This window comes from Sciurus carolinensis, chromosome 11, assembly GCF_902686445.1.
Source record: "Sciurus carolinensis chromosome 11, mSciCar1.2, whole genome shotgun sequence".
Taxonomy (NCBI): domain Eukaryota; kingdom Metazoa; phylum Chordata; class Mammalia; order Rodentia; family Sciuridae; genus Sciurus; species Sciurus carolinensis.
Window position 1 is genome coordinate 120,103,592 of NC_062223.1, and position 12,228 is coordinate 120,115,819.

At 34.3% G+C, this 12,228-nt stretch overlaps 1 protein-coding gene across 3 annotated transcripts in view; it reads left to right on the forward strand.

Moving 5' to 3' along the window:
* Positions 1-12,228, forward strand: part of LOC124958662 (tubulin-specific chaperone cofactor E-like protein) — a 138,590-nt gene that overhangs the window by 23,788 nt on the left and 102,574 nt on the right. For all 3 annotated transcript variants that reach the window (XR_007103929.1, XM_047516972.1, XM_047516971.1), the window contains exons 4-7: positions 2,837-3,018; positions 4,320-4,576; positions 7,122-7,248; positions 8,710-8,826. Coding sequence is in view for 2 of the 3 variants with exons in the window: in XM_047516972.1 (XP_047372928.1) it covers positions 2,837-3,018; positions 4,320-4,576; positions 7,122-7,248; positions 8,710-8,826 (683 nt within the window). In the remaining variant the exon portion in view is untranslated. The remainder of the gene's footprint in view (positions 1-2,836; positions 3,019-4,319; positions 4,577-7,121; positions 7,249-8,709; positions 8,827-12,228) is intronic.

Sequence of the window (12,228 nt, forward strand, 5' to 3'; positions counted from 1 at the left end):
AGGAGAGAGGGATTAGCTAGTCAGGTGAAGTAGTGAATAGCTTAGGTATAAATTACAGATTGTTATCTTAAAGCCCTTTCTTCATTTTTCTTAAATCTTTAGTTTCTTCCTTTTTATAAGCCACAGTGGAGGATCCCCTATTAAGTCACGGGACTGTGGAGGATTAAGGGGTGATCTAAGTTCATTTTCACATTTCTGCAAAGAAGCAAACTCACCTTATTCCAGCTGGAGGAATCTTTTTTATTTTTAGAATTTAAAAAAGGGAAGTCAATATACTGCCCTAGAAACTCAACAGAATGTTTGTGAGTCTTTGCTATTAGGAAATTTTCCATCATAGGGTATTTATCTATGTAATGAATATTATAGTTTCTTCAATCTTATCATCGATTCGAGGTAACCCCAAAAAACTTTTTTATTTCCATCCCTTAAAAAGAAAATATTTATTTATTTCTACCATACAGTATTTTTCCTACTTGAATTATGAGATCCTAGTCCAATTTTATATTTTTAGGATATACAAGTCATTATCATAAATTCATGTTCTCACTGTGCAGTAGTGTAGACAGTCTGTGAAGATTATATCACACATCTATTAGCTTTGGGAAACCTCCCCAAGAAATTGCTTTAAAACCCTCAAGTTATCCATTTTTTATTATTTTCCTCTTTGTTAAAAAAAAAAAAATATGATATGGGAGTGGTTAGCATAGGGTTTATGTTTTGTTTCTAATTAACTAGGTTCGTACTGTAATTACTGATTTTTCTTCATGCTTTAAATGGAACAAAGTTCCACTTTTTTAGCCTTTAAAGAAGTAAATATAGTTGGCCATCATCTTTTTTATGAAAATTCTTCCTATTGTTAATATTGAAGTCATAGAATGTAGTATAGGGTTGGTCCTGAATGAACTATTTAACTGTGTTATAGTCACAGACTAAACTCCAGATTCTGGCCATCTATTGCACATATGTTTGGTACCATTTGATTAGGAAAGGGACCAAGCAAGAAAATATATGTAGTTGGTATAAATTCCTCACACTTTAAACAGAAACCTAGTGTATTTTCTCTAAAAGGTAGCTCATTTCTTCGTTTGAAAAATGAGAACAAAAGTGGCACCCACTTCAAAGGGTTAGTATGGGGAATAGATGAAATAGTGAATTCGTGAGGAACTTTCCCTTCGACTGACTTCTCTGAAATTTTTTGGAGTTAATCAACTTCTCACTGATTTTAGAGCTCCTTGAAAATACACTGTTGATTTATTGTAAAGTACAGATTACTTTTTCTTTCTACCCATGGTTCTCTACTCTATATACTTTTAGTATTACCTCCAAGAACTCTAAAAAGAAACAGATATCCAGGTTCCAACCCTTCAGCTGGTCCTCTCTATGACGCTTCTGATTCAGTGTTCATGGTGGAAACTGGGAATCTGTATATTTTGAAAATACTACCAATGATCCTGATGGCTCATACTTTTCTTATCATAATTAGTATTAGTTACATTTATTGAATGATTTTGCGTTACTAGTTTATTTGGTAAATGTTCAGTGCCCTGCTTTGTCTGCTTTTATACAGTTTGCATGTGATTTAGTTTTAAAAAGATGTGCCAATTACTGTGCTGAGTGCATGACACATGTATCTTGTTTAATGTTACCAACAATCCTGTAATGTAGATGGGTAGTAGTATTTTCCCTATTTTATGAGTGAGAAACAGATTTGGAAAGGTTAAGTAATTTCTCTGAAATCACATAGCTACAAAGTGTTGGTAGCTGGTTCAAACCCAGGTTTTCCAGCTCTAAAACTAATCCTGACTACTCTTTTCTATTCCTTTTTTCATAACTTTAGTTACCACACTGTCTGGCTGTTTAATGCTTAATACTTTTACTGGGCAGTTAGCATTTATTTCCTACTTCTTTAAGCTAGTCCTTCTCATTGATTGTGCCAGCTACTCTTCAATTAGTTGATCATTTTTTCTTGTTTTATTTGTGATATATTAGTTGTGGTCTGTTGGAAAAAAATAATGATTCTGATTTTTTAATTTAAGATGTGGTATTTGAGACTAAGTCAAATTATTTAATATCTCTGAACCTCAGTTTTCTCATTTATTAGGACGAAAGTAGTCTTGTAAGTTGTTTTGAGAATTTTATGAAGTAAGCCATATCAAAGAGACTAATATTGTGTAGAACAAAAAGTTACGTTCACTCATTTGCTTTTTTTCCCTTCTTAGCTATGAGGTTGCTAGCTAATCATTACAGTGATGACCATGCTTTCTCTATCAATATACAGTTATGGATTCTTTTGACTTTTAAGTAAAGTTTGGAATATCTTTCAGCCAAAATGAAACTTTTTTAAGTGATTGTGCCTGTGCAGTCAATTTTGAACACATGAATTGTTACCAGGTAGTTTTTAAGAAACCTTTAATTAGCCTTAATGTTTTGCTGAGAATGAGAGAAAGAAGATATTCAAAGATAATTACATGATCCATTCTCAACTCTTTAAACATTTATAGCATAGAATGTCATCTAAACTATCTTCTTATCTTTTTTTATCAAAGAGAACATTATTATAGAGCAGAGTCAGAGACCTTGCTAATGGCAGCATAGGAAATCTTTGTTTTCTGCCATTGTTAGTATGGTACTATTTCATAGAAATATATTAAATTGTTTGCCAAGATTTGTTGAAATCACTTATGCTGCTCTGTGGGTACCATCACTAAGTAGGACTCCCTGAGGTAAATGACCCTTTGCCTGGGGACCCACTCACTTAGGCCTTCTTGAGTGTGATTGCTATTTAAAGACTCTGATTACCACCTGATATGACTTTCTTTTTTTTCTTTCTCTCTAGGTCAGTAAAATTGTGTCAAATGTTCCCCAGTTGGAGTTTCTAAACCTGAGTTCCAACCCTCTGAATTTGTCAGTTTTAGAAAGAACATGTGCTGGGTCCTTCTCTGGGGTTCGCAAACTTGTCCTCAACAACAGCAAAGCTTCATGGGAGACAGTCCACACGATCCTACAGGAGTTACCAGAGTAAGACCTGAGAGCATAGTGCACAGAGAGTTATGTTTCCATCTGTGTTAGTACATAGAATAACTGCTGATCTCCTGTCTCAGAAATACTAGAACTGCAGATTGAATGGAGAAAGAGGTTAGAAAAATGAAGTAATCAGAATAAGGGTCTGAGGGTAATCTGGTAGCATTTCCAGTGGAATATTTGTTCTGTGTTGAGTATCACCAAGACATGGGATATATCATCCTTTGGCTAGAAAATACTCCTGAGAAGCACTTATCACTTCTAAATCAACTCAGCCTTTCTCCATTTTAATCTTCTGATTACCCAATTTAAAATTTTTTTGCCTTAGTCCTTTTCTTTGGGAGGAAAAAGAAAACCATAGAAAATGTGTTAGCATGTAGATGATTAAATTATGAGAAATTGACCTGCTATTCTTTTCCATAATCTAAGAAATTTTCCTTTTGTCAGTTTAGAAATGTTTTATTATGTTTTGTTTGTGTCTGTCTTTGTTTATGCACATAAGTGTGCAAAGGAATAGTCTAAAGAAATACATGAAGCTGTATTGTCTTCGACTGACTGAATATGGAAATTATCAAAGCCCTTCAGAATCTCATCCCATATTACTTACTGTATCTTAATTTGTTACTGTCATTCCAGTGAGATTGGTTTCCTCACTGCATGCAGCTTCCAGCATGGTACTGAATGAGCTTGTAAATTCCAATTCCATTTAATAACCATAGACCTTTGATAAGCTACTTAACTTGGTTGAACTTGGTTTCCTGGTCTGTAAAGTGGGTATAATTATTTTTACCTTTTAGAAACAGAAATGAAATAAAATCTATAATGTTCCTGGCACAGGGTCTGACATAGGGTAGGGATTCAATAGTTATTATTTTCAGCTTTAAATATTTTTCTGTTGTGTGTGGAATTTCCTTTTATCTCCTCTAAACTTATACAAGTCCATCTCTCCTTCAGGGGCATGCATCCTTCCTGGTTATTCCAACTACAATTTTGAATTCATTCCTGTATCACTCTCTAGTATACTTGTAATTAGTGCTGCTTAATTTAGCATTTAATTATTTAAGCACAAAGTTAATTTAGTACTAGCTTATATCATTCTGTTTTACATACTTTAGGTTTTGTCTTCTCAGCTATACAGGATTTTGAGCTTCAGAAAGACATCTTTATATTTTCTCTATCGTAACTACCAGAGTCTCACATGTAGTAGGCACTCATTTATTTATTGAATGAATAAAAATAGATGTAAGGTGAAAATGAAACGGCTTTAAACAATGAAATATTTCCTTTTCTTTTTGCAGTTTGGAGGAGCTCTTCCTGTGCCTTAATGACTATGAAACAGTGTCTTGTTCTTCTATTTGCTGTCATTCTCTTAAGCTCCTACATATAACAGACAATAACCTCCAAGACTGGACTGAAATACGCAAGTTAGGAGTGATGTTTCCTTCACTGGATACCCTTGTCCTGGCCAACAATCACTTAAATGCTATTGAGGAGCCCAATGATTCATTGGCCAGGTTGTTTCCTAATCTGCGATCCATCAGCCTCCACAAATCAGGTGAGGTACAGGCTTGTTCTCATTCTATATGCAAATTGATCTGAGCTTATGCATGAAATGCAATGAAAGTATATTTCTTTCAGTCATAGCTCTACCTTTTTATAGGATGAATTTTCAACATGACATGTAGGTTGCCTGTTGATTGACTAAATTTAAGGCATTCATTTTCATAAATGTGCTGGTAAATATAAGTGACCTAGCATTATATTAGTAATTTATATTTTATACATTAAAGAGGTCATGCTATGAAAGGGGTGAAGTGAAATTGATGAATTGGTTAGTAAAAGACTGAGTAAAAAGAATTACAAACTAGACCATTTTATTTGGGCTTCTCACTCTCCTATGATCTGTAATAGTTTATTACCATCAGATCCTGTGTATTACAGAAATGAATATTTTTAGCTTATTTTTTTAATTAATAAACCTCATTTTTTTAGAGCAGTTTTAGGTTCACAGCAAAATTGATAGGAAATGATAGAGTTTCTACATACTCACAACCTGCCTCCCTAGCAACCTCCAATACCAAAGTGGTAAATTTGTAGTATTTCAGTCAATGAACCTATACTGATACCTCTTTATCTAAGTGCACAGTTTGTATTAGGATTTTCTCTTGGTGTATATTCTATGGGTTTTGAAAATGTATAACACATACCTATCACTGTAGTATTGTACTGAACAATTTCACGGCCTTAATTCCTTCTGCTCTGCCTATTTATAACCCCTAAACCTGGCAATCACTGATCTTTTTACTATCTCCATAGTTTGGTCTCTTCTAGAGTGTCATATATTTGGAATCATGCAGTATGTAGCCTTTTTAAATTAATTTCTTGGACTGAGTAATATGCATTTAAATCCTCCATGTGTTTTCATGACTTTATAGCTTATTTCTTTTTAATGCTGAATAATAGTCCATTTTCTGATATACATCAGTTTATCCATCATCTACTGAAGGATATCTTGGTTGCTTCTGAGTTTCAACAGTGATAAATAAAGCTACTCCAAATATCTGTGTGCAGGTTTCTGTGTGGACATAAGTTTTCTACTTGTTTGGGTAAATATTAAGGGCATGATTGCTGGATCTATGGTAAGAGTATGTTTAGTTCTAAAAGAAACTGCCAGACTGTCTTCCAAGGTAGCTGTGTCATTTTGCATTCCCTCTGGCAATGAATGAGAGTTCCTGTTGTTTTATATCCTTGCCAGTGTCTGGTATTGTCTGTGTTGTGGATTTTGACCATTCTGACAGATATATTGTGGTATCTCATTATTTTAATTTGAAATCCCCCTAATGACATGATGTGGAACATCTTTTTCATATTCTTACTTGTCATCTGTTCAGGTATTTTGAGCATTTTTTAGTTGGGTTGTTTGTTTTCATATTGTTGAGTTCTTTGTATATTTTGCCTAACAGTCCTTTATCAGAAGTGTCTTTAAAAAAAAAAATATTCTCCCTATCTGACTTTTCTTCTTATTCTTACTTATTACATCATTTTTCATCCTATTTCTTAAAACAACTACATGATTAAAAATAACTTTAACCCGTAACAAAACAAAACAATAAAAAACATAAATTTAGTTTAATTCGCCATGGAGATGCTGGGTCAGAAATAAATTTGAATAGCCGGTACTTTGTACAAGGAAGCTATTCATTTTACAATTTGACACACTTGATCTAACTGTTCTTCTTTCTGGGTGGAAGTGCCATTGTAAGTGAAAAGGACAGTGACTTAGGATAGTTTGTTCCAGAGTCCTCAGTTATTTCTCTGTTTTTACCCTTGCTGAAGGTCAACAGAAATAGGAAGGGACTTTGTTGTTCTCTGAAATGGTTATTCTATATTGTAACATTGACCAGCTTCATCATAACAGGAATGGTTTTCCTATTTGGAAGTCATACCTTACTTGGAAATCAAATATCATCTTGGATGATACATTTGCTCTCAACCAAAGGGGCAGTTTCATTTTAGGACTAAGAATCTTAATGTGTTGCATCTTCTCCTTACTCATAAATTCAGGTTTCTTGCTTTGTTTGTTTAATAACGTTTTGTATCTGTTTCCCCTTTCACCAAAATGAGGACAGTTTGAGAATGACAATATTTAGATTCTATTTCTGTTGACCTTATCCCATTTCAGAATTTTTCAGGTAAAAGTGTGAGAATGACAATATTGCCTCTGATCCTTAGTTCCATTCTATGAATCTGTAGAGTAAAATTAAAATGAGTCAGTCATATCACTTTTTTAAAAAATTGTGTATTCATGGCACACATCCTGCTTATTGAAATGACCGTGACCCTGATTATATGAGCCATTTTGATAGAACCGAAAGATGAGAGGATGTTGGAGAACAGGGCTGTCACTCCTTGACCATTGAGATCATAAAGACTGAGGAAGCTTTATGGTATGTAACTGTATTGGATAGGGAAAATTTTCAGGCTCTTTAATTCATGATCATCTTAGTAGTTAAGAAATTATTGAGGTGATTTCTTTTGCTATGTTTAGCTTATTTGTGTACTTTTCTGGATTAACTTAAACAATATCTTTCTCAAATTAGGTTTGCAGTCTTGGGAAGATATAGACAAACTAAATTCATTTCCCAAACTTGAAGAAGTGAGATTGTTAGGAATTCCTCTTCTGCAGCCATATACCACCGAGGAGCGAAGGAAATTGGTAATAGCCAGGTCTGTTGTCCCGATTTCTTTTGCTTTCTTTTCACAGGGCCTTATTGTTTCATTAAAGAGATGGTGCACTAATTAGGGATAGTGCCCTGTGAATTCATCCGTCTCTTGAGTAGATTGTGCCTGAAGGAGCTGCTTCTGTACCTTCTAGTCCTGGATAAAAAGCAATGTAATACAATGGGGAAACCGTGGAATGTAGGTGTCTTGCTGAGGCCACTGAAAATTTCCTCACAAATCTTTCTATTTTTATGCTTTTCAATACTAGAATATTTGATGTCCTCTTTTGGGTCACAAAGTAAAAGTCTGTGTGATGGGGAATCATTTCTATTGTACTTGTCCTCATTTTCTCTCTTAACCTAATGGTTACTTAAAGTGCAAAAACCTGGAAATTGAGCTATTTCAGCAGCAGCTGTATTTTCCTCTTGAATATATATTTACTAAGTATGACTACCATCATTATTATCTTCTTCCTCTGACTCCCCTGCCTTTCTTGTCTCAGACACTGCCTCAAAGACTACTGGAATTTCCCACGAGTGTGTATTTTTTTATAAACCTTCAGGAAAATAAAAATTTGACTGAAATGGAAAGGGCCATGGAGCTTTGCTTTATTCTTTTTGTGCGCTGCACGTGGTAGTTCTGAAAGAGGAACAGTAGGCTTTAAGGTTCCCTAAAGAAGAGTGGTTCTTTAAACAGGATATTGATCTTTCTGACCGACTAATGCTCTGCAGAACCTTCCTGCTTTGCAGTTGTTAACATATACATTAGTATCTCACTGAAGAAAGAAATGTCAGTGTAATTTTTCTTTAAAGAGGAATAAGTCTTAAAGAAAGCTCTGTGCTTTATTTTCTATACACAATTCTCTTGCAAAAATAATAGATTAATTTCTGAATTATATAGCAATGTTATATTAACTCTTCTCTAGACCAGCACTATTTAATATGGCAGCCATTTGCCACGTGTGTCTGTGAGCACTTGAAACATGTCTGAATCAGAGTGTTATAGGTACAAAATAGATACTGTATTTCAAATAATTTACATAAATAAAAGAATATAAAATAGTTCATTAATTTTTTTTAACCCTGAGTACATGTTGATTATATTCTAAATATGTTGGATCAAACAAAATATACAATTAAAATTAATTATACCTATTTTATCTTTACTTTAAAAAATGTGGCTACTAGAGAATTTAAAATGACATATGTGGTTTAAGCTAGACAGTGCTCCCTTTTTTATTTTGAAAAGTGAGGTAGGATTATGAAAGGTTAGTATCCCATTCAAAAATTGCACTAGTTTTTTTGACCCATTCTTATGACTTTAGATTTTGTCAGTATTTACGTACAAACAAAACTACATCAAATATATCCTTTCAAAAGAATGAGACTGGGCCTCAAACCAATTATTTTATTTCTAAAGCTAAATGTTTTTAGTGTCTTAAAAAGTCTTTTTGGTTTTAACTTACAGATTGCCATCAGTTTCCAAACTTAATGGCAGTGTTGTTACTGATGGAGAACGAGAAGACTCTGAGAGATTTTTTATTCGTTACTATGTGGATGTTCCACAGGAAGAAGTGCCATTCAGGTAAAAAGAGCTCTCATCAGCATAGCAAAACACTTTAGAGGTTGAGGCAATTTAAGAACAATTGTTTTGGGGCGAAATCAAATAATTTGTGATTGACTCCTTCTTAGAGTACTTTGGTAATAGGTTTTTTTTTTTTTTTTTTTAAGAAAAGAGGAATAAACATAAAAGCAAACCAGTTTTATCTCATTTATACAGTATATTTCTTTTAGCCTTGCACATGTGATAAGGATATCAGGTAAGCATTTGACAAATTCAACAGTTCCTGCTCTATACTTCCAGTCTGTTACAAGAAGATATACATAGAGAATTGTTTTCTGTCCCTCATGGTATAATTATCCTCAAGTGCATTTATTCCTCTGCATCAGCTGGTTTAATACAGGGGCACTTTTTCACCTACACCAAAATTGATCTCTTCATTTATATTTCATTTGTAGAATATACTAAGTTAGGCAATTTGGAAGATTTGGCAGATATATAGCAGGTTCAGGAATATGAGAAAAGGACTGGAAAATGGACTCTTAAGGAAATATTAAAGGAATTAGGATGGTTGAGTATGAAGAGAAATACTGAGGGCTAAATCAGTAAACACTGTCAAGTATAGAAAGAGCTGATGTCTATTGTTTGGTGAAGAACTACCTTTAAGACTCTGTTCAGGTAGAAGGAAGTATAGCATATGTGATATAGGCAAATATGCAAGCAAAAACAAACTTCAAAAATAGGCTTCTAAGTCTTGGTAATGAAAATTGGTTATTAAAAAAGTTATATGCTTTTCCTAATGACTTTAATATCAATATCTATTTGACAGGAGGAGTTTCAGACTAACAGGATAGGAGTTAGGGCTGAATACGAGTCAAATTAATTGAACCTTCTAGCTACAAATGTATATGATTCTCATTCATTTTTATTCAATAGATCTGTTTTTTTCCCCAAGGTTCTCTAATATTTATAGAGCTTTTAAGGGGGTTGACATTTTGTAAGGTTCACCCAGTTCTGTGTAAAAAGAGTTCGTGGTATTATTAATAGTGTTTTAAATTCTAAACATTTTAAAAGAATTAGACAAATTAAGTAAAAATTTTCAAGATAACTTCTAAAGATTAACAGCACAGTCATGTATTAGGAAATAGGTATCTTTCAATGTAACATCAACATATTAAGCCATATGAAAAAAATGGTCTAATATCTATAGTTTAATTTGGTTCAGTCTAATATATTAATGGAAGAAATAAGTATTCTAGCTTTGAGCATAAGTTTGAAATGATAGTTTTTAAACTTCCATTCTGTTACAAGAAAGATATATAAAGAGAATGGTTTTCTGCCCCTGAGAGTGTAATTATCCGGAAGTGCATTTTTGCCTCCACACTATTTGGTGTTCTTGAGTGCAAGTCAAAGAAACCAAGTTTGATTAACTTTAAAAAATTTATTGAAATGATATTGGATATTAGTAAACTGAAAGAATTGTTAGGCAGGATTAAGAACAAGGCTTAGGCAATGAATTAGTTAGCTTTCTGTTGCTATGAGAAAATACCTAAGGAGGAAAAGATTTATTTTGTATCACAGTTTTAGAGGTTTCAGTCCATGGTCACTTGTCTCCATTGTGTCTGGACCTATTCTGGTGAAATAGAACATCAGAGCAGAAAGTACATTGGTGGAGCAAAACTGCTCACTTCGTGGTGCTGGGAACTTCGTGGAAGGGGATGAAACAAAATATACCCTTCAAGGACACAACCCCAGTGACCTACTTTCTCCAACCAGGCCCTACCTTCTAAAGTTTCTATCATTTCCCAATATTACCACCAGTTGGGGACCAAACCTTCAACACATGATTCTTTGGGGGACATTCTGGATCTAAATTATAATAGGCATCTCAACTTCCTTTGGCATAGACCTGTCCAATTTTGATCAGCCAACTGGATAGACATAAAGAATGATTCTCAGCTGCTGAAGGTAGCTTTTGCATTCAGAATCTCAACAAGCAGGTAGAACAAAATTGCTTTCCCTTATTGTTCTAAACCATGAATCTGCTTCTGTACTTGTTTCCAATATTTTTGACCATATAAGTGGCCAAAGTCTTGTAATTTTCTTGGTGTTTCTATAATTAACCCCACAGAATATGCTGTTGTTATCTGATGCTAAAGCAGCAGAATGTACGTGAGGAACAGTGAAGCAAATGGAGAATTAGTTTACTCTTCCAAAGGAATCCTTTCCGATTTTACTGCCTTTTCAAGCAAGAGAGATACAGTCTCATCAGACTGTTGCTACCCTGCTAGCAAGAGGACCTAAATGAGAATTCAGGGTATGCCCAACTAATAATCTTCCCATTTCCTCCTTTTTAGTTCTCTCTTTTCTAATTAATGCTCAATGCTCCAACTTTCATGTAACAGTCTCAACGCAGATTTAACTGACTTGAATCAGCAACTTGGAGCATCAGACCTCGTGCATTTTTTTATGACTGCCTCAACTCTGTTATAAGAGAAAAAGGATCCTTTTCTTAATAGCACTTGGGTTTCAGTCTGTGCCTTGGGCCTAATTTATAGGGATTTGACCTTAATTTCTTTTATTTAAACTATCATGTACCCATAGAATGGCATAGTCTTGAATTCTTTATGCCCTTCATTCTTGGCAGCACTCTATCAATCACATGATTATAGTTGATAATTAATTATTTTACTACTCCATGTCAAGGACTTACAGAAGGTCTTCCATGAACGCTGGTAGCCCCTTTAGTCCAAAAACCAGTCCCGAATTGTCCTTATTTACTTGAGGGTCTGTTGCCTGTAATCCACTCCCTGGTACCAGTTTCTTAGTACAAACAACAGAAATCAACTTTGACCAACTTAAGTAGGGTAGGAATTTAGTAAAAGAGTAATAAATACTGTGTAGCCCACAGAATTGACAAGATTAGAGAATTAGGCTTGGTCAGTATTGATGGGAAGCAAGACACAGCCAAGATTTCTGTATTTTGCTTTATAACAATGTGCCTCTGACACTGAATATTAGACAGTCACCAGCAACCTGCTGGACTTCATTGCCATCAGACATCTGTAGTCATGCCTTTGAATTCTCTATTCCTCTTTTTCTGTTAATAATCTTGGTTAGACCTTGTGCCTTTGTGCTACTCTGAAAGATTTAAAACTGCAGGTTTCTGTCATTTTCCCATGTTCTTGCTTTCAGGGAGTAGGAAAGAAAATATCTACTCTTCAGTTTTTGAACTTCTTTCAGTTTCCTGCATCTCCTGTATCTTGGATTTCCTCTTCAATCAGAAGGTCATTCAGATGCCAGACAGGCAAAGTTGACCTCTATCTACTATTGTACCTATTCCCTAGTGATTTTTCATATAAGTCTCCTGGTAGAATTATCCATTTATCCATAAAATATTTTTTGAGTCCTTGTGATATTCCAGGA